At 55.6% G+C, this 22,118-nt stretch overlaps 1 protein-coding gene across 5 annotated transcripts in view; it reads left to right on the top strand.

Annotated features, from left to right (window-relative positions):
- Positions 1–22,118, top strand: part of KIRREL3 (kirre like nephrin family adhesion molecule 3) — a 553,211-nt gene that overhangs the window by 526,916 nt on the left and 4,177 nt on the right. For 2 of the 5 annotated variants that reach the window (XM_023239293.2, XM_023239292.2), the window contains exons 9-16: positions 5,575–5,723; positions 7,044–7,171; positions 8,658–8,784; positions 12,584–12,684; positions 14,779–14,977; positions 16,526–16,561; positions 20,056–20,238; positions 21,693–21,802. In XM_023239293.2, coding sequence (XP_023095061.1) covers positions 5,575–5,723; positions 7,044–7,171; positions 8,658–8,784; positions 12,584–12,684; positions 14,779–14,977; positions 16,526–16,561; positions 20,056–20,238; positions 21,693–21,802 — 1,033 coding nt within the window. The remainder of the gene's footprint in view (positions 1–5,574; positions 5,724–7,043; positions 7,172–8,657; positions 8,785–12,583; positions 12,685–14,778; positions 14,978–16,525; positions 16,562–20,055; positions 20,239–21,692; positions 21,803–22,118) is intronic. The other 3 variants (XM_023239295.2, XM_023239294.2, XM_023239296.2) reach the window with 3 other exon arrangements.

The following is a 22,118-nucleotide window of genomic DNA, read 5'->3' as shown; positions in this document are numbered from 1 at the left end:
CCTCCCCACCCCTGCTGCCTATCACAGAGGGTGTCGATTATGGCCCTGGGCACGCAGCACAGCGCTTGCTTCGCTACCGGTGTCCAGGATCCTTCTCCCCTCCCCGCACACCCATCCAACCCCTGGCCAGGTAGACTTTTCCTTTCTCTCACGCCCATGAAATTTCACGCACGTACCTTCCACTGGAAACAGGAGGTATTCCCCCTTCTGTCTGGATTGCTTGTTTATCCCTTCTCTCTGAAAAGAGGCAGAGAAGCTCAGGGAAAAAAAAAAAAGTCAAAACAACCAGGAAGAGCAGTAAGATCAGAACCCAGATTCTAGTCGCGTGCTTGCCAAACCGTTCACCTGCGTGGGGTAAGATTTCCGGGGCCGCTGGCCCTATCCAGCAGGCACCTAGGATCGTCTGTACCCTTATCCCCTGCCCGCCCCTTGCTCGCAGCACTGATAAAAGCACCACTGCTTTTTACACGCTTATCTTTCCCTGTTGATGGAGCCTCTCGAAGGCAAGAACTGTAATTTAGCCACTTAGGGCGCTCAGCGTGGAGCACAGCGCGGGGCACAAACCAGGCACTTCATAATGCGGGCTGACTCATCGGGGCACCTTCCTGCCTGTGCACCGCCACCGCACAAGATTTCAGGGGATGGCGTGCCCTCGGAGACGCTCAAGGGCAGACACTCACCTCCTTGAGATGCCGTGTGGAACTCGCCACGGCCCTGACTCTGTCCGGTCCTTCCCCACCAGCCCAGCTTTGATGGTCGAGCCCAGAGTGTCGCCTCTGCCATGGAGATGGGTTATTAAGCTGCAGCATCAGCTGGTGCCAGGGATGCTAATGGTCCCAGACTAGATAATCAGCCGGCCAGTGGGAGTGGAGGACAGGGGAGGCGAGAGGCGGTGCAGCCCAGAGGGCACAATAAGAGGAAATGGGCCAAAGAGGCAGCTAGAGATTCAGGTTGGAAGCAAGGAGGAGCTCCCTGCAGTGCAGATAATTAAACGACACTGGAACCAAAAACCAGGAAAGGCATGGAGACTTTATCCTTGAGGATATTTTAAGAGAGGCTGGAGCCCATCTGTCCTGTCCAATTTAACCATTCACTGGGCTAGAAGCAGGAGAAGGATCCTCGAGACTGTGCGGCCCTGGAGGTCTGGAGGGCAGGTCTGGTTTGGCTGAGATCTGGCATCTGTCTTCAGATGCAAAACAAAGACCCAAAGAGATGCCCTTTCTCTGGGCTTCTACCCTGTACCTGCGATGCCTGGGCTCCTCTCTCCAGGGTCAGCTTCTCTCTGCTGTCTGCTCCAGCTATCTTCCCACAATCCCTCAACACTAGGGCCCACAAATGCCCATTCCCCTGGGCAGCCCTTGACCCCCACAGGCACCCAAGCAGACACGTCCCACATTCACCCTCATAGCCATCCCAAGAATGCCTATTGGACCCAGGAGACCAGAGCATACAACTTCCATTTCTCTTCGCGGCCAGGCTCTGGGTCATCTGCCAGGTTATGAAGGGCTGGGCAGAGGGCAGGGCTGTGCCCTAGGACCCAGCAATGTCCCCCACTCCACCCCTGCCCTCTGACCAGGACAGGGTGAGCAAACACCCAAGAAACCAGGCTGCTGGGCCTGATTGTCAGGGGCACCACTCTCCAAAGGCAGAACACCAGTGATGTGGATGATAAGGTTCAAATCTCCATATGGAGAGATCATCCATCATAAAGAAATATGACAAGATATTAACAACTAGTGAACCTAAGTGAAGGGAATATGGCACTTAATTGGTCTACTTTTGCAACTTTTCTACAATTTCAAAGTGGTTGTGTGTGTGTGTGTGTGTGTGTGTGTGTGTTGTAGTTTTGTTGTCATTTTTGTTTATTGAGAGAGAAAGCATGAGCAGGGGAAGGGCAGAGAGAGAGAAGGGAGAGAGAGAATCCCAAGCAGGCTTCCCAGCAGCAGGCAGCTTAGAGCCCAACCAGAAGCTTGAACTCACGAACCGCAAGATCATGAGCTGAGCCAAAACCAAGAGTCAGAGGCTTTGCTGACTGAGCCGCCCAGGTGCCCCACAATGTTTTGGTTTTTTTTTTTTAACTAAAAAGTCAACAGATAAACAAACAAGCACAGAGCATGTAGGTTCTCTTGGCCTCCAGCTCCCTGGTCACAGGTCAGCCCCTGGTTACAGAGGGGCAGCTGTGCGGTGCAGGGAGGGACAGACCTCCCTGCAAATGTTCACTCCCCCTCACGGCCCTCTGATTAGCCAGCCAAAGGCCCTGAAAACACTTCAGTGTGGACCACGCTCCCTTCGGGACTCCAGAGACTTTTAGGGAACCCCTCTGGCCACTAGGAAAATTCAGGAGAGAAGGGAGAGGAGGAGAAAGGAGGGGGCAGCCCCGCCCTGCACCCACCCATCCTGGCTCCGCCCCCTGAGAGAGGGCTCCCCCAGCCGGCAGATGGTCCTTCTAGATGTGGTGTTGGGATCCAAGAGGCAAAGCCTTAAACAAATCTCCTCACATAAGTACATCGATTTTCCCCAACTGACTTTGACAAGACTGCAGGGATCTGTGTTTCTTTACTTCCATTCATCTTGATTGCTTCCTCCTGTTCCACGAAGAGGCTGTGATCTCAGAAAGTAGAGCTAGGCTTCCCTCCACCCCCGCACCCAGAAAGGGGACACGGGTGGGCATGGGAACAGGTGCAGCTGCCCCCCAGGACCAGGAGCCCGAGGCGGGCAGAACAGGCCCGAGTTCACCATGAAGTGTGGCTCCCCACCTGCTTCTCGGTATTGTCCTCCAGGCTCTCCCATACCCCCCACGCCCCCCACAGGTACCAGGGAGGGGGGACCTCTACCCAGCGTAAAACGCAGGGCTATTTAAGGACAGCCTGTCGGCTGTGACAGCCAGGCCTCCTGATTCTGTGATATAAATAATTAATCCTCTTACATTTACTCCGGCCAAATTAGACATTGATTGGGAAAGGCTTAATCTGACTCCTTCTCAGAGGGGCTCAGGGAGGCGGTGGAGACAACAGTGGAGGCAGAGGTGGGGTGGAGGGGGAGTGCACAGGATCCAACTGGAAGGAGGAGGAGGAGAAAGCAAAGCCAAAGGAGAGAGAGGAAAGGGGAGGGCGGAGAGCTGCGGGTTTGCTCCTGGATCACCCCTGACCCTGTGGCCAACTGCTTGAAGGAGTGGTTTGAGCTTCTGGAAGAAATCCCTACAGAGGGTTTTATTGGTGTGGGAGGGGAATATAGAGGAAGGGAGGAAAAAGACTGAGCAGGATTAGGAGGAGACCCCTGGGGTGTCCCCAAAAGGCCTTGGTGTGGGGCTGCGAAGGGCCCAGCCTCCACAGCCAGCTCCTGCCCGCAACCCTGGGACAGGAGAGTCTAGGAAATCCTCCTGCGCCCCACTCTGCCACTGAGGTAGAGCCAGGCCTTAGGGGGCTAAGGGTAGCCGCTGCATAGGGGGGCAGGCTCCCACAGCACAGCACAGCTGGGAACAAGAAAGCTCGGTCCCCCAGCCGTCCCGCTGGGCTCCAGGCCTGTGGGAGTCCCAGCAGTTCTAACCTCCTCAGGGCTAAGCAGGTGAAGCTTTCTCCCTCTGTGACTTACACCATGAAAGGCCCCAGAGAAGAGGAGAAAGCCCCATCTTCTCCTGGAACTCCAATGACAGAAGACAATGGCCCTGCGAAACCAGCTGGCCTGGGCCCTAGCTTCCCTACCCCCTGCCAGAGGCAGGCCTGGGAGAGCAGGAGAGGCTCACACTCTCCTCCTCCAGGTCCGGCCAGCTGCAGCCCCCCTCAGCCTCCCACCACCTGACCCCACGCTTCCTTCATTCAGCAAGGCCGAAGGAGCCAGAGGTTGGATGTAGATCCCCAACCGTGTGCCTGGGACTGAATTCATCTGCCTCAGGCAGGGGCTGTGCCTGACTGTGAAGTCTGGTCATTAAATTAAAGTTAGAAATTGAAATGATTCATGAATAACTCATAATAGTTTGTTGGGAAGCTCCTTAAGCTCTCGGGGAGCTATGGTTCGCTCTGTTGTTAAACTATAATTGTTATTATTAATCATGTTCTTAATAATTATGTGATATTAACTCACGATAATAACCACATGGTGCCAGCCTGGGCGCCTCATGCGATGCCAAGACGTGGCCGTCTCTTGGGGCTGGCCGGGCCGGACTGAGCATGAAGCCGGGGGAGAGAAGGCAAGAGATGGTTCTCTGTGGTGCTGGGAAAGGCTCCAGGAACACGAGAAGGGGCAGGTGAAGAAGGCAGGGAGGCTGTGGGTACCGGGAGTCACGATCATGGGGTAACAAAGAAAAACACCCCCCAAAATAGGCTTGGAATAGGAGGAGCCTGGTTGGAGGTTCTGTGATTTAAAAAGTAATTGTTGTCGGGGCGCCTGGGTGGCTCAGTCGGTTAAGAATCCAACTTTGGCTCTGATCTCGCAGTCAGTGAGTTCAAGCCCCACGTCCGGCTCTGTGCTGACAGCTCGGAGCCTGGACCCTGCTTCGGATTCTGTCACCCCGTCTCTCTGCTCCTCCCCAGCTCACTCTCTGTCTCTCAAAAATGAATAAACGTTAAAAAAAATTTTTTTTAAAGTGTTGTCCACAATGAGGTTAAACCAGAGGAAGCTACTGAACTCTCTCCCTGGAGATCTGTAAAGAAAGGCCCACCCTCACACACACACACACACACATACCTGGGGGCTCCTAGCACTGCCTTAGCTGCCCAGTCACTGGTCCAATGCAGAGATCACCGCCCCAGGGCCTGGACCAAGTCAAGCCCAGGGCTTTTCAGTCTCTCCCCTCGGTGGGACTGATTGGCCGATAACAGATGACAGATGTCCACACAGCCCTCTTCCCACCTGTCTGACCAAACTTGAAGGAGCCAAGACCCTGGGGAGCGAAGCCAGGGTGGGAGTGTAGAGATCGGGCAGGAAAAAGAGCAAGTGCCCTCCATGGGAGGGGAGAGAGGGCACAATGAGGGGACCTACCCTAGGGACAGGGGTCGAGGCAGGAGAGGTAGCGAGCTGGCTGAGTGCAAGGAAGGGCCATCGGGACCCCTGGCTGATACCCCTCCCACAGCTCCTCACCTTGTCTGGAAATCAAATTTCTCTGTATGTGTGTGCATGCATGTGTGTGTGTGTGTGTGTGTGTGTGTGTGCATGCATGTGCATGGGGGGGGGGGTGCAGGTGTGTGTGTGGGTGCAGGTGTGCATGCATGTATGGGCACATGACATTAGACCTCGGCCTTTCCAGCATGGATCCCAATAAGACAGCACCCTCAGTAGAGCTCAGGGTGGGATGGCCAAGCTGTTGGGGGACCAAGGGGGGGGTTATCCATTTCCTAGCCAGCCAGATGGGCTGACCCACTGAGTAGTCCACCCCCCTCCCTCCAGAACAACCTGCTTGTCACGTATCCCTCTGTGGAGATTCCTGCCCCCACCACGGGACCCCTAGGGGGGCCTGCCCCATGCGTGACTCACTTTCCTGAGGGATCGGGGTTTCCAGCTCCCAGAGAGATGCCCCTGGGTGGGAGGAACACCCTGACCACTGGAGGTCCACAGCCGCATGCGGGGCCCGTATTGCAGGTGGGCCAAGAGGGGCCAGATCATCAAGGAAGCATCCGGAGAAGTGTACCGGACAGCTGTGGACTACACGTACTTCTCAGAGCCTGTCTCCTGTGAGGTGACCAATGCCCTGGGCAGCACCAACATCAGCCGCACGGTGGACGTCTACTGTGAGTGCAGCTGCTGGGGGTTTCCCGAGGCCAGCCGGCCCTGGGGTATCTCTGCTCAGGGCCAGAAGGACTGTTGCTGGACTCAACACACACAACATAACAACGCCTCACAAGCTCACAGCGCTCCCCGCTTTAAGAAAAGCTTCCTCGTGTGGTGTTTTGGGTTTACCTTGACCCTCGTAGTAACCCAGGGAGGAAGGATTATTATTCCCGTCACTCAGATGAGGGGATAGAGGCCCAAAGTTACTCAGTGAGCAAGTGGCAAAAGGAGAACTCAGGCCAGGCTCCTTGGGAATCCGCTCCCTCCCTTTGGAGACCCGAGGACACATCCCTTCCGACGGCCTGGGAGGGACCCCGGTGAACCAGCCCATCACTGACGGGCAGGCCGGATGTGTTCACGGCAATAAGCGTTAGCTCATCTACTACACTTTCTGATTTTAAAGGCACTTTGACAAACTTTCTTATATCTGACCCCTCCCCTTGCCCCAGTGGCCCTAACAGAAAGTGCTATTACTCCCTTTTTACGTCAAGGGACTAATTCCGGTCTCCTGACCCTGGATTTCACACTCTTCTGCTCCTCCAAAGCAGCTAAGCGGCTCCCTGCACACCCTCCCTTCACTGCGCCTACAATTCCACCATTGCACCCACTCTGGGGACCAAGGCTTGGTCTGCAGAAGACTCTGGTTACAGGTGTTCTGCGCTGGGGAACCGGAGAGGAGCTTCCATTAACGCTCACCAACCCTTAGCAGGGGCATGGGAAACTGGACCAGGCCCAGCTACTTCCCAGGGGTTAGAAAAAAGCTGGGCAGGCCTGGAACAGAGGATAACCTGAGGGCCCGGGGGAGCGGAGAATACAGGGAGAGGCCTGGCTTCCTCTATCTTGTACTCCTTATCTCAGAGCCCCTTGGAGGACCCTGGGAGGGCTCTGGGACCTGGGCCCGGTGCACAGGGTAACTCAACTCCAGGGCACAGAACTGAAGCATGGAGGAGGTGGGCAATTGCCCTGAAGGCAGACACATAAAGATCCTAATGCCCAGGATTTCTGGGGCAGGAGGAAATCCCCTCTGCCTGTGCACTGGGGCTGGGGTGGGGGGAGGGGTGGAGAGGACTTCCCAGAACCAGGACAAAGGGCAGGAGATGGGAGAGCCCTGGAGGCAAATCGTGGCAGAAATAGGGCTGTTGCTGCCAGTGGGTGGGCCCAAGGGAGGCCAGGCTGGAGGACAGGGGTCTCTTTCTTACTTCCGCTGTCCCTCTCTGGGACCCCTCTCCTCAAGCTCCCAACCCATCAAGAGCCCTGTCTCCCCCTTCCTCCCTTCACAGTTGGGCCCAGGATGACCACGGAGCCCCAATCGCTGCTCGTGGATCTGGGCTCTGATGCTGTCTTCAGCTGTGCCTGGACAGGCAACCCATCCCTGACCATCGTCTGGATGAAGCGGGGCTCTGGTGTGGTAAGTCCTCAACTCAGACCCCACAGGGCCTTTGACCATGGGAGCTGCCTTCTGGGGCCCCTCACACTCTTAGATTGGGGACATCAGCCTCCAGGGTGAGCTGAAGGGAGAAGAGCCCCAGAAAGAGGAGAGGGATGGGGCACCTGGGTGGATCAGTTGGTTGAACGTCCGACTTCGGCTCAGGTCATGATCCCACGGCTTGTGAGTTCGGGGCCCTGCATCCGGCTTTGTGCGGACAGCTCAAAGCCTGGAGCCTGCTTTGGATTCTGTGTCTCCCTCTCTCTCTGCCCCTCCCCCACTTGCGCTGTGTCTCTCTCTGCCTCTCAAATATAAAGAAAAATAATAAAAAAAAAAAGAGGAGAGGGACCCCAGTACCCACATGAACCCCTATAACCCTAAACACATTGAACCATTACAGTTTTGCCCTATCACAAACTCTACTAAAAAAAAAAAAAAGAAAAGAAAAAGCAAGTGGGGGCGCCTGGGTGGCTTAGTCAATTGAGCGTCCGACTCTTGATTTTGGCTCAGGTCGTGATCTCACGGTTCATGAGTTCAAGCCCCGAATCAGGCTCCGCACTGATGGTGTCCAGCCTGCCTGGGATTCTCTCTCTCTGTCCCCCCTCTCTACCCCTCTCCCCACAAATAAATAAATAAACTTAAAAAAAAAAGCTGGTGGCCACCAATAATGCTGGGAGTAAAAGTCTCTAGAAAGGCTTTTCAACTTCCCCCAAATAGTTAAGTAATCCTTCAGCTTTTGAGTTAAATGCTGCTTTCTTCTTGTGTTCCTCTTTTAAAATATATGTGTTCTTTAGTGTGTGTATGTTTATCAGACGTCCCTCCCCTCAGGAGGACCAGCGAGAGCCTTGGGGAGGGAAGTAAAGGGAGAGGCAGATAGAAACCGACCTCTGTGCAGCCTAGTACGTGCCGGCACTGCACCACCCCATGAGCACGACTGCCCCCCACTGCAGAAATAAGGAAAGCTCAGCAGAGCAGATATGCAACTGCCGAAAGCCACCCAGGTGGTCACTGCCAAGGTCAAGATTCGAACTCAGAGCTAGCTAATGCCAAAGTCTTTGGGTCACCCCAAACTCTATCTCAAAGGGATACTGAAAATGCCTCAGAAAAGACAGGTGCAGGCACCCCCAAACAAGTTCAGCGGGACCAGCCCGGTACCGGCTGGTGGGGAGCCCTGCCTGTGTGAGAAAGCCTCAGGACCCCAGCCAGGAGGTGCCCCTCCCCCTTCCACACTCACCCCTTCCCCCATGTGCCCGGCCCTTAGACACCGAGGCGTCTGTGCTGTGGACCTCCTCTGGACAGCTCAGTGGCCACCCTGCCTCCTACCCCGCCCCTGGTTCTTACTGAAGTGCTGGAGACTGTTGTCACGTCCAGCAGGCCTGGGACACAGGCCTTCAGGTTCTTCAGGTTCTGGGACACAGAGAGAGCTGGGCTCCGTTTTCTGTATCTGATCCTCCCCCGATTCTCCTAGGTCCTGAGCAATGAAAAGACACTGACCCTCAAAACCGTCCGTCAAGAGGATGCTGGGAAATATGTGTGCAGAGCCGTGGTGCCCCGGGTGGGAGCTGGAGAGCGAGAGGTGACCCTGACAGTCAATGGTAAGACCCTCACTCATGCTGGGGGCGGGTGGGAGGGAGCAGAGAGGGGCCCAAGGCATCTTGGTCCCGGGCATTGCCTCGGAGGGGTTGTCGCTGGTTCTGGACCTTGCTGCCACCTCCAACCCTGGATCCGTAGCAATTCTGTCCACCTCTTGGAGCCTGTGTCTAAGCCCAGCCCCGAGAGGAGGAAGGACCTGGCTAGATGGGTCACCTTCCTCCTTCTTTGTTACTCCTAAGGGGTCCCAGCCCTAACAGTGGTAGCTAATGAATTTTATCCTGGCCAGCCAGAGAGGGTCAGAGGGTCACTAGACAGTCAATTTAGATCCCGTGTCTACCCTTGACCTTGACCTTGGCCCTGCAGGGCATTTAAGGGAGCATCTCCGTGACTCCTGGTTGGCGCCTTCCCATTGCATTAGAGCTGCTCAAGCAGAGAGACCTGCTACCATTTCCACAAGACCAAGCATTCAGGGGGTCCTCCTGAAGGCACAGAACGTGTCTTATTACACATGATAAAACCATTACAGCAGGAGAGCGTTTTCATATCTCTCCAAGAACACAGTTCGGGTTACTAGATGACTGTTAAATGACACATTTAGGGGACGGCGTGTCGAACCAGGCTCGGATGGTGGGATGCAGAAGGTCACAGAGAAGCTGGGTCAGACCCGAGAAGCCTGTAGCACCAAGATGGAAATCCGACGTCCCTGTCACGATATGTGCTTGGGCCGTGGTGGGGAACCAAAGCTGCCGGTTTGAGAGAGCGAGAAAAGCTAAGGCCAAGTCCCTCTGGTGTTTCCAAACTTCCTCTCTCCACCGGGCTTTTGGTTTCCCTTTTCAAGCCCCCTCGCCCCACGTAGTCTGCCTCATGCCTCAGGTCAAAGTCCTGGGGCGCCGAGCCCCAGACCCACACGTACAGGGCCTCTGGGTCCTGTCCCCAGATGGGGGTCCTGAGGAGGGGCTGAGTCGTGTTCTAGAAATCTGCCCCGTCGGCTTCATCTCGATCCAGGAAGCTGCCCGCAGGCAGCCTCATCTACTCTCCCCCTTCGCTGGCAAACTGAAACCGGCCTGGTGCCTCCACAACCATCCCCTTCTGACTTCTTCATTAGCCAGACCCGCTCCGTCGATTTCTTTTCCTCTCCTCCTCCCCAAGAGCCAGGGCAGCCCCAGAGGGAGGGTGAATCTGCTCAGACCCCTGGGGCACTCACAGGCTGCCTGTCCTGGGCAGAACCCTGACTCAGGAGTCTTCCTGCCTTCCTCTGTGTCCCCAGGACGCCACCAATAAATTGGCGCTGCAGGGCTAAAAATAACAGCATCTGATCGCGCGCCTCCGTATATCCATGGCAACACAGGCTGCAGCCTTTTCCTGTTGCTCTGGAGTCTGACACTCAGCTCCGGCACCAGGCCCTGGTGAAATCAGCAGCTTCCCCCGCTGCCCTGCCCATGACTGCGGCCACCGGGCTGGGGGCCTTCAGACTCCCACGTGGCCTCCAGGGTCCCCACGCCTGAAGCTGTTCAAGGAACATCCTCGTTTCCGGGGAAAACGGTGGCTGAAGGAGGGACTGACATCCCATTGCCACTTTACACATTCAGGCATTTCCCAATAGGGATTCAAAGTGGTTTCTTGGTGGGGGAGGTGAGGGGGACGCACACATTGGAGGGACATTTCTCTTGGAAGGGGCACCCCAGCCTGTGCCCTGGCACCTACCCAGGGTTTGATCTGCACCTGCCAGGGATCATGTTTACACCCCCTCCTCTGCCTCCAGTCGTGGCACCAGCTCCCCCAGGTCTCCAGGAAGAGAAACGCCCAAGGGATCAGAGTGAAGCAAGGAAGCCGTTCGTTTGTTTCTGCCAAACTAAGGTCATCTTGCCCTGATGCCCGGGGATGGATTAAGTGGCCCAGGGGGAAGAGCCTGCCAGCCGGGCACAGGAGAGGAACTGTCTAGAGAACAGGTGCAGGGATGGCAGAGCCTTTTGGAAAGGGGCCTGCACTGGGCTCAAGAGACAGGACAGTATGAAAGGATCCAAAACGAGATGGGGTTCTCCTCACAGCAGATCCTGGCTGGTGGGCGACTGCATCCCGTGGCCCTTTGGGGAGCAAACTGGCACATGTCTCAACTGGTTTGGCTCCAACCCGGGATCTATGGGCAAGGGGAGATAAACCACACTCCCGCTGTGCTTTGATTGCCCAACCCCATCTACCTTTGTTCTGATTTCTTTTTTCCTCTAAAAAGCCCTTAAACACACGCATTTGCCTGATGGCTTTTAGAATGCCTGAGGACCACCCCCGGAGAATTCCTAGCTCCTGGGAGGTGAAGGGAAACAGTTTTGTGGTATCATTACTTTCAGCTAACAGCGAAACAAAGTGCCCTCCAAGTTCCTAAAACATCCAGCCCTCCTGCCTTTTTGGCCAAGGACTTCTTGGAGCATAAATATCCAGAGAGAAACTAGGCCCACCCACATTCAGAGGCACCCCGGGGTGGAAGCCCTTATCTGGAGGGTCCCAGCTGTTAGCCATCCTGAACTCAGTAGCAGTCACCTGAGTGTCTCCCAGTACCCCCCCCCCCAAACCCGTTGGCTGAGAGGTACTCATAGAAATGCAAATCTGTTTTAATTAAGGTGGCTAATAAACAGCAATTATGTTTGCGCGATTTTTGTTTTGTTCCCAGCATAAATTTGCCTGTCCTCCAGATCCCTTGTTCCAGCTCTTTTTCCTCGCTTTTCCGCCACCAGAGCTCCAACCTTTGCCCCGGGGATTGGAAAGGGAGCATGAAGGTCTCCATCCCTACACCCCTTGTTCAACCGCCCAATCCAGCCAGGAAGTTAGCTGAACAAATGGCTGAATTAGCCTCTCCTCCCTCCCCCTCTCCCTGCTGGGTGGGCGTCCTGTAGGAAAGACTTAGGTTAGATAAAAGGCAGAACTGGACGGGAAGCACTCTTAGATTTCAGGTTCCACGTGGACTGTCTAGGCTGTGGGATGAGGTGGATAAGGCAGGTACTCCTGGAGACATCGACAAACATTTCCCTCTCTCTGTCTCTCTCTCCCTTCCTCCCCCCGCCACACTAGATGGGATGTCAGGATCAGCTTTGGAGCGTGGTCTCACCTGGTGTGTAAGTGGAAGCAGGCAAAGCAATGAACCACGGGCTCTCCTAAGACACCTAAGAGATGAGAGCTGTGAACGTGTCCGGCCATTGGTGATCCCCAATGTGATCTCCCCTTGGTAGAGGAACAACATCCCACCATTTATTTCTCTTCCTCCCGGGCTTGCCCAACCTTGCGAGGACTCCTGGTTTGTTAGGCAAGAGCACCCTCTCCTGGCCGTGGGGGAAAATGGCTTGAAAATGGAAACCCCTGGGTAAGGCGGAGGTGACATTAGAGCCAGCATTACTTAGTGGCTTTCCTCCCGGACACTTCCCCTACTCCCTTCTCAGTTTCCCACCTCCTTCATAAGGCTTTCCCCACCATCCGCCAGGCAGAACTATTCTCTCTCCTCTGAAGTCAGTGAGCACTTCATCCATACTGCTCCATGGTATGAACACTCACCACCTTTTATTACAGTTATTTATGTCTTCTGGGCATTCTGACTTAGAAGCGTTCACTCGTCATCCCCTGAGAGGTTTATGACTGAACGCTTAATTTATCTTCGAGTCTTCTGCCTTGCACTTTACCTTACACGTACAGGCTTTCGGTAAATGTTTGCTGAATACTTGAATTAATGGATCAACTTCTGAACAAGCCCAAGAAGGGTCCAGCCAGGGAACCTGCCTTTCCTGAATCCCTGATGTGATGCTGTCTCCCCCACAGGACCCCCCATCATCTCCAGCACCCAGACCCAGCATGCCCTCCACGGGGAGAAGGGTCAGATCAAGTGCTTTATCCGGAGCACGCCGCCCCCCGACCGAATTGTAAGTGCCCTGGGGCCGGGAGGGGAGGGTTTGGGGTTCTGCCAGCACAGCCAGCAGCCTGGCGGGTCACCTCAGCCCGCAGCTTGTAACCACTGGGCCAGTCAGTGCACAACCTCCAAGCTTCCTGTCCTCTGTGGGGGAAAGGATACCTGCCTTGTCTCTCTTGGAAAGGCATCACGAAGACAAGGTGATCCCAGGGTTCATCTGCAAGTGCATTTAACTCTGCTGTCCAGCTGTGCCCTAACAGTAATGCTTCCAAGCAAAATCTGCATGCTGGGAGCAGAGGGGCAAGCGAGGTTGGCTGAAAGAAATGCCAGGTGAGGGGCGCCTGGGTGGCCCAGTCAGTTGAGCGTCCGACTTCGGCTCAGGTCACGATCTTGAGGTCTGTGAGTTCGAGCCCCGCATCGGGCTCTGTGCTGACAGCTCAGAGCCTGGAGCTTGCTTTGGATTCTGTGTCTCCCTCTCTCTCTGCCCCTCCCCTGCACATGCTCTGTCTCTCTCTGTCAAAAATAAATAAACATTAAAAAAAAAAAAACTTAAAAAAAAAAAAGCCAGGTGATTTCTTCCCTTTCCTGGGTTCAAGGCAAACTTTGGCAAAATCTTAAAGAGTATGGTTTATAGTCCGCAGACTCCCTTTCTGCATGCCCTAGAGTCCTTCTATGTTGGCCTCCACTGCCCTAATGCCCACGGAGAGCCCTACCCCACTTATCAAGGTTTCGCCTCTAAAAGTATCATTCCATTTCCCCTCCCTTCCTCAAAACTCACACCCGCAGTGCAGCTAAGGCAGCCTGAAGAGTTCACACTTTGGCCCTGCTGGGTGTTTGCGTTTGCAAAAGCAAGGGTCTTCACCCAAGTCCATCGGAAACTGGTGCAAGCCCAGGCACGAAAACAAAGATGAGCATTTTCCAGCATTCCTGGGAGTCAGATACTATTTTTAGTAAATCCCCATTGCCTAGGACAGACATCTATTCTATCAGGACACAGAAGACTGCTCCAGGGTCAGCTCCACAGGGCTGTTCGACCCTCCCACAGTGCGGTGGTGCCAGGGAGGGCGTAGGGGACGCGCACTGAACAACAGGTGCCTGTGACTGCCAGAGGCTGGGATGCTGAGGCTTTAAAGCTAAAGATGTCGTTCTGTAAACTCCGATTATTATCAGAGTATTATTGCTGTTACATACTTTCTCGGGCATTCAATTCACTCACCATCCAAAAATTCACACAAAAATTGCAAGAATTCAGCCATAGAACTGATACCTACACCTCCCCTTTCGCTTCACTCTTTAATATTTTAAAGTGAGGGGCACCTGGGTGGCTCAGTCAATTAAGCGCACGACTCTTGGTTTTGACTCTTTGTGAGATCGAGCCCCGCATCAGGCTCTGTGCTGGCAGGGTGAAGCCTGCTTGGGATTCTCTCTCTCTCCCTCTCTGCCCTTCCCCCCATTCTCCCACATGCTCTCTCTCTTTCAAAATAAATAAACGTGTTTAAAATTTTTAAATGATAACTGTAACACATGCCCATTGCAGAATAGTCGACTCACTCTTGATCTCTCTCTTCATAGAGCTCTGACTCTTGGCCAGTGGTTCTCAACTGGGACAATCTTGCCCCCCCCCCCGGGGGACATTTACCATTGTCTGAAGACATTTTTGTTTGTCACAATTGGAAGGGGGCCACCAGCATCGAGTGGGTGGAAGCCAGGGATACTGCCAAACTTCCCTCAGTGCGTGGAACAGCCCCCACAACCAGGAATGATCCAGTCCAAAATGTCACCCGCCCCAAGCATGAGAAAGCACTGTTGGCTCCCCAGTGCCCTCCAAGCATTTGCCTGCACTGACCACCACCTTCTCACAAGATGAGGCTCAGTCACTCTGGGGCTGGTCTTCTGCCTCTACCTGCCAGGGCAGCACAGGGTCAGGCGTATCCGCACAGGCCAGCCGAGGGAGGGCTCCAATCGCTGTCACAGCGTTCCTTGTTTGCCTGGAAAATGTCCCAGCGCAGACCCACTTAAGGCTTCCCTTAAGACGGTGGAAATACTGTCTGGGAGGCAGCATGGTGGCTCTGGTAGGCATCTTCTCCTAACTGAGCAACTCGGACAGGCCTGGTCCTGGAAGGAGAACGTGCTGGAGTCCGGGACGTCGGGGCGCTACACGGTGGAGACGGTCAGCACCGAGGAGGGGGTCATCTCCACCCTGACCATCAGCAACATCGTTCGGGCTGACTTCCAGACCATCTACAACTGCACCGCCTGGAACAGCTTCGGCTCTGACACGGAGATCATCCGGCTCAAGGAACAAGGTAGGAGCCTCCAGGGCCAACAGGGGGTGATGGGACCAGCAGACCCCCTCCCCACCTAGGGCAGGGCCCCAGGCGAGGTCTTCCGGGGTCCTGAGGGGACAGAGCCCAGCTAAGGCTACAGGCAGATTGAGCCCAAGGACAAGTCACAGCGCTCTTCCTAACGTGCTACACGGCCTTGGTCAGGTCACCGAAGGGGCCCTCTTTGGTCCAGGTCCCCCAAGGCAAAGCCATTATCCCACACCAGGAAAGGAGACAGGGAGAAAGCTGCTGAGGATGATGGTTCTTCAGGGCAACGTTTCAGGGATAGGTGACCGACCACAGAGCAAGCCAAACTGACTGCCATGATCAGCCTTCCAGCAGCTTCTAAGGGCCCTGGCTTCTGTGCACTTGGCATTTCCCTAGTGCCCTTAGGGGTGTGTGATCCACTGAGGACTGTCCCTGCGGGGATACACCGGAAGCGATGTGTTGGGGAGCCTGGCCTAGCCTGTTAAGATGACAAGCCAGTCCGGTTACCTGAAAGTCCCCCAAAGTGCACATGCTAGGCTGAGGGGCAGCACTGGAGCTGCCCCAGTCCCCGGAACTTGGGGGGTCAGGTTCAGATCACCTGCACTTCCTCCAGGAACATAGGAAACATACACACCACTGTGCTCTGAAGGGCCCCCCCTCCCCCCCCGTCAGAGAGCAGTGCTGGGCAGGAGGGCTCAGACCTGCTGGGTGCGTGAGAGGGAGGAGGAGAAGGGGGAGGAACAAGGCTCACCCCACTGTGGCCTCATGTACAGACTGCCCAGCTCCTGGTCAGGGAGATGCTGAGTACTCCAGTGTCTGCTCTAAGGTCTCATGTGGACCAGAGGGTGGGAGCCTCAGAGGGGCACGGCAGCGCGGTTCCCAGAAGCTCAGTGGACGGCTGGTCCTGGGACGGGCGGCACATCTTGCCCCTTTGCCAGGGGACTCGGTCTGTGGCAGACAGGACGGTCCAGGGTCCTCGGCCCTGGCGGTGTCTGACTCCTCCAAGATGAAGGCTCACCCACAGGCTGTCAGGCCCCGGCAAGAGTTTCTGGGCCCAGCAGGTGGTCTCAGCTGGACCCTTTGGACCTCAGCGCTACCTTGTGGATCAATGTCTCCCTACACCTCTTCACTAATAGGTGCTGCTTTGCATAATGCTTTGCACATAATTTGCATACTATCATCTACACATCATCCTAAACCCTCCCAGCGCCCCCTCCCCGTTGCTTGCCCTCCATGTCTTCCCCTCAGTGCCCCCACCTCCATGCCCTCCCCTTAGTGTTCAAACCCCAACCTCTCCAGACACTCCCACCCTCCCAAGCTTAACTTCTCTCTCTGGTCCCTCCCCTGCTCTGGAGTCTCTTCTAAGTCAGTCTGAAAGAACTCCAAGTTCAGTTCAGTTAGCTTGGGTCTGTGGGATGGTCCCGGAACCGTGAGAGAGGAGGGAGCCCCTCATCCCAATCCCCACCAGATGGCCGGCCCCAGTCCCACCCCACCCTGGCCAGCCAGGCCCTGGCTGTGGACGCTTGCTTTATTTCCAAACAGGTTCGGAAATGAAGTCGGGAGCCGGGCTGGAAGCAGGTACGGAAGGAGACATGAGAGCTCCCTGGGCGGGGAGGAAGGGACCTCTGGGCTAGTGGGGGAGGGACCCTAAAAGGGGGAGGGAGGCCTGCGCAGGCCACTAACTTCTCTGCCCTCCCCCCGCTTCCAGGCTTTAGTGCAGCCAGAGCAGGGAGAGGGGTTCCCAGCCAGCTTGGGTCCACGGACTCCAGAGACCTGTCCCCTCTGTCACTGCCACCAGAGCCCAAAGGCTCCTCGCAGCCCAGGACACTGGTTCTTGCTCCTCCCCCTCTGTCCCTCCCATCCCTTCTCTTCTTGGAAGCCCCACTCCTCCCCTCTCGGGTCAGCTCGCCCCCAGGCCTGGCCTCCCTCTGTGCCCAGGCTCGCCCTGACTCTTCCTGCTTCTCAACATCATCACCAGCTTGGCCGTGCTTCCCAGGATGCCAGGGCCTCCCAGCACCTTGGCTGCATAATCCATGCTAATCCATGCTTTCTGCTCAGCTGCCTCTGCCCCCCTTCCCCAACACAGCTCCCCATGGAATTGTCATCGCACCCATCCTGCTGAGGCTGCTGGGCAGTGTCTCCCTCTCTAGGCTCCCAGCAGCAAAGCGGTCATCGGGCTCCCAGGAGTCAGTGGCTCTGTCTTGGGACCCCACAGGAGGACCATTGCCCCGACTGTCCAAGCGGGAACCCAAAAGGAGAATCAGGGCATTGCAAGCCAGACTCCACGGGGCCCGACAAAGACCATAAGGAAGATGTGGGGGGTCCTCTGCCACATGGACCCTGAAGGAGCTAGGCCCTGCCAGTTCCTTCATCAGACTCCTTGTGGGGCCCACACACCCTCCCCTTTGGGCGGACATGCCCCTTTAAGAGCATCAGCCCTGGCACAGGCCAACTCCCAGGCAGCAGAGTAGAGCTCCTGCTGTATTCTCCCTGTCACCCCTCAGAGCCACTCCCAGCGCTGGAGGTGGCGCGACCTTCCTGTCTCCATCTCACCTGTGTCTGTTCACACTCATCTGCAGTCCCTGACACCTTCCTTCATGGCAGAGTCCAGTCCCCCTCCTTGGAAGGAGGAGAGGCTGAGCAGGCCACCCCTCCTTCCAGGCCCTCTCTAGGGGACATTCGAGAAGTAAAACCTGCACAGGTGGCCTAGAGCAGACCTCAGGGAGCCAGGCAAGGAGAAAATACACAAGCGGGTTGCACAGGGAATGCCACCCCGGTGGTCCCCCTGTTCCCAGCAGACCCTCTCTCTCTCTCTCTCTCTCTCTCTCTCTCTCTCTGCCCCTGCCTGCCCACTCAGGAACAGTTCTCCAGATAAGTCGGTGCCTTCCCAGCTGTTAACAAGTCGAGGAAAGGTGGCCTCACAGGATGCCAGAGTCAAAAGTCACCTTAGATACCATTCATTGCCTGGTTCTCTAGTTTTATGGGAGAATATTGAGGTATGGAGAGCTTAAGGAACTTTTCACGGTCATCCTTTGGCTCTGAGCTCGTCTGAGACAAGACTCCAGTTTTTCCAAGGAGACTCACTAGGAATCGAGGAGGAACTAAATCAAACGCAAATTAATAAAAGTCAAAAGTACAGAACCAATGAGCTTTCCTTTCCTAAAAGAATTAAAACCTGGAGATAGAATCATCTTATTTGCCCAGAGCAAGCTCATGGGTCTGAGTCTGCTGAGCTCTGGTCCCCTCTTCCACTTCTGAGTGTTGAGCCCAACCCAAACACTTCCCATTTTTCATCCCTGAGTGTTCTCCACATCCACCTTCTCCTGTCCCCTCCCCTGTCACTCTAACAGTGATCTTGGCCACCAAGAGGCAGGTGATGAGTGCACTACTGTGCATAACCCTGGGGTGGAAGGAGAGTACCAGCATCATCACCAATACTGTCATCCCCAGGCACCTGCTCCCCCTGGGGGGAAGACACCCGCCACCGCCCCCCGGCTGCATCCAGAGGCCGGAGCTTGAGGGCTTCTTCCTCTCTTCCTTGCTTTAAAGCAAACAACAGCAATGAGAGGCTAACCCCCAGCCCAAGACAAACCCCTAGACGTCCTGCAGTCATCCACACTGACGATGTGGGACAGGTTAGGGCACAGGGAGGCTCTAAAAGGACTTTTCTTCTCATCTAAGGTTCTGACCTGCTACATGTCTTCCCATACAGAAACAGGAGAAAATACTTGAATAGACCTGGAGCCAGGCTCAGTTCCAAGGCCTTTACCTGCATTCACTCATCTAATGTTTATTTCTTGAGAGAGAGACAGAGACAGAGCGAGAGTAAGGGAGGGGCAAAGAGAGAGGGAAACACAGAATCCAAAGCAGGCTCCAGGCTCAGCTGTCAGCTCAGAGCCCGATGCAGGGCTCGAGCTCGCGGGGACCACAGGATCGTGACCTGAGCTGAAGTTGGCCACTTAACTGACTGAGCCACCCAGGCGCCCCTGCATTCACTCATCTAAACCCCATAACAACCCCCCTGAGTTGGGTACTATAATTATCCCATTTTAGAGAAAAGAGAGGTGAAGTAAGTTTCTCAGAAGAAGTGATGGAGTCTGGGCTGTACCAAGCACGTGAACTTTAGAGGATGCTGTGTGATACAGCAGACAGAGCTAGGTAGGGAACAAGAGGAAGCCTGGATTTGCCCTGGTTCTACTGTAGCTGTGTGTCCTTGACCAAGTCAAGTGACTTCTCTGGACCTCAGTGTTTCCATCTACAAATGGGAGGCTTGGACTCAGCAGGTTGTAAGGTCTCCCTGCCCCCGCACTTTCTAATTCTATTCCCAGTGGAACTCTTCAGGGCTCCAAATCCCGTGCTCCAGCCCATATGCAGCCACAGAAGGACCAGGGCTATCTGGAACACCCCTCCCCCCATACCTGCCCCTCCCCTTCTGCATCTCTACTGGGCTAGGGCGCTAGACTGTGAAAGAAACTTAGCAGGGAGTGAGGGCTTGCCTAGCTGGAGGCTTCTCTCCCGGAGGGCTGCCTAGATGCCCAGCGCACTGGCCCCAAAGGACTGGGGGGTGGGGAGGTTCGAGGAAAATGATAGTTTCTCCTTAGAGAGGTGGGAGGGGGGAGATGCGATCCCATGCACCTCCCCCCAACCCCCTCCACCCCGGCACCTAAGACTTGGGCCTCTGGCGGCTACTATCCTGATGCCCAGCAGGCCCCTGCAGCCACTGCCTGACAGAGTATTCCTGGTTTAGTACAGAGGGGAGCTAAAGAGTACCCAGCCTTGCTTCTCATCTCCGGGTAGCCCTCCCCGCCCCGCCCCGCCCCGCCCCGCCCCGTGTCTGCTTGCCTCCCTCCCCACCGCCCCTGCTCCTGCCCTCCCCCTATCCTCCCACCCCTCCTCCACCCCGGGTCCCGCTGGAGCTGACCCCTGTTGGACTCGGCCTATGCCCGCCCAGGCCCGCGAGGCACTGCCCAGGAGGGCCTGAGCGCAGTGGTCCAGGACCCTGAGTAAGGCCCCCTCGGGGAGAGTCGGCTTCCCTGGATTTCTCATCAGCCCCGCCCGCTTCTCTCCCACAGAGTCTGTGCCGATGGCCGTCATCATCGGGGTGGCCGTAGGAGCCGGCGTGGCCTTCCTCGTCCTCATGGCAACCATCGTGGCCTTCTGCTGTGCGCGCTCCCAGAGAAGTACGGGAGGGACCCCCGGGATCTCAGGGAGGGGGACAGAGAAAAAGGCCAGGCTTAGACTGCCCCGGAGAGCAAGTAAGCAGGAGTGCAACGAGCAGGGGGCCCTAACGGTGCTGTGAGCTGCTGGGGCAGGGATGGGGTCTTTGTGTGCACCTCTGTACGTGCAGTGCTGTGTGTATTGTCTGGCACATAGTGGGCTCTCGGCTGATGCGGAACTGGACCGAACTGGAACTCTGACAAGGCAGTCAGCCAGCACTTTGGATGGAACGCGTGCGGCCGCATAGGAGGCAGAGAAATCTGGGAGGGCGGGGAGGGGGAGAGGTGGTTTGATCTTTGCCCCCTCCGACTTCTGCTAGTCTAACCAGAAAGGCAGGTCACCTACACATGGGGCTGGGGGGGCGGGTGCGGAGAAGCATTCGAGGAATCCCTTTGTGAAGACTTTTAAAGGTCTGTAGTCACTAGCAATAAAATTCTGGCACGGGTGCACTCTTGAAGAATCACGTGTGCCTGGAGTTTCACCCCGGCCGTAGCTCTGACGTTTCGTGCGACAGACACACGCGTGGAAGCGTCCGACGGGATGGCTGAGTGGAGGAAAACAGTGGAGACATGGTCTTCTAGCCCTACCTCTTTCCACCATGTGAGCTTGGGCAAGCCACCATTACTCTAGGCCTCGGTTTCCTCATGTCTAACAGCAGGGGATGACATGGTGTGACATTTGTGGCCCCCCTGGCTCTAACGTTCTATGATTCTAAGGCACAAAATGAATAATCAGAGTAAGCCTGATCACCGCTCGGCAACTCTCATGTACTAGAAGAAAGCTGGATGTCCCCCACGAGGTTTCCTCCCGCTGCAAATTCCGCAGCCTTGGCCCTCTTGACTTCCCCCAGTGAGGTGGTCCTAGAAGCTCCCTCACCCCCTTCTCAGTGGAAATTACAGGGGAGAATGTTTTAGCAAGAATTTTCTGACAGAGCTCTCCAGAGGATTAATGGGCTGCCCCCTCTAGAAGGCGTTAACACCTCCACTGTGAAAACACTGACACAGGAACTGAACCACCCCATGTGGTCCATGTGATGTTTCCGCTTTGGGCAAGGGGGGTTGGCCCCAGGACCTTGAGGTCCTTTCTACCAGTAAGATTTGTGACTCTCTACATGGAGAGATCAGAGCCTGGTAGAGTAGGCCAGAGAAGACTTCTAGAAGAAGGTGAGAATTGAGAGGGATAAAAAGCACCTAGCTCTGTAAAGCAAATGGATGTGGATGGCGTCTGAAGCCAGGACAACAGCAGCGAGAGGCCGAAATGCATGCAGTAGGGCCAACAGAGGAAGAGAGCTGAGGCCCCAACAGCCCACAGCACGTCCACACGGGTGTTCTACTTGGGGGGGGGGGTTGCGGGGAGCCTGAAGCCACTGAGTTCAGGGACTGAAGGGTAAGCCCTGGGGGTGGCGGGGGTGGCAGGGGCTCGACATCTCAGGCCCTAACACCTGAGGTTGAGGACTGAACCTGTCCTCTGTCCTTGCCTATTTTACGTCCAGATCTCAAAGGGGTTGTGTCGGCCAAGAATGACATCCGAGTGGAGATTGTCCACAAGGAGCCTGCGTCTGGTCGGGAGGCTGAGGAACACCCTACCATCAAGCAGCTGATGGTGAGAACGCCATCTTATCCCCACCCCACCCCGATCTCGATGCCCTGAAGGTCCTGGTTCCAGAGGCTTCTTGGTCGCCTGGATGCTCTCCAGAAGTAGAGCATCAGTCAAGATGTGCCCTCCCCGCCCCCCATAATAGGTCAGACACCTACTCTCAGCCAACAATGAGTTGTCATCCGTCTATTACATTGCACTTGGTGTTCTGGGAGACTCAAAGATGTAGTCCCAGCTTTCAAAGAACCTGACTATTCGGTAGAGAGACAAGACATATGCATAAATTGCCATAACGTTGTTGTTGCATAATACATAATTCTTT

The sequence above is a fragment of the Felis catus genome, chromosome D1, assembly GCF_018350175.1.
Source record: "Felis catus isolate Fca126 chromosome D1, F.catus_Fca126_mat1.0, whole genome shotgun sequence".
Taxonomy (NCBI): domain Eukaryota; kingdom Metazoa; phylum Chordata; class Mammalia; order Carnivora; family Felidae; genus Felis; species Felis catus.
The sequence above is the reverse complement of the archived record's forward strand: the minus strand, read 5'-3'. Positions and strand labels throughout refer to the sequence as shown.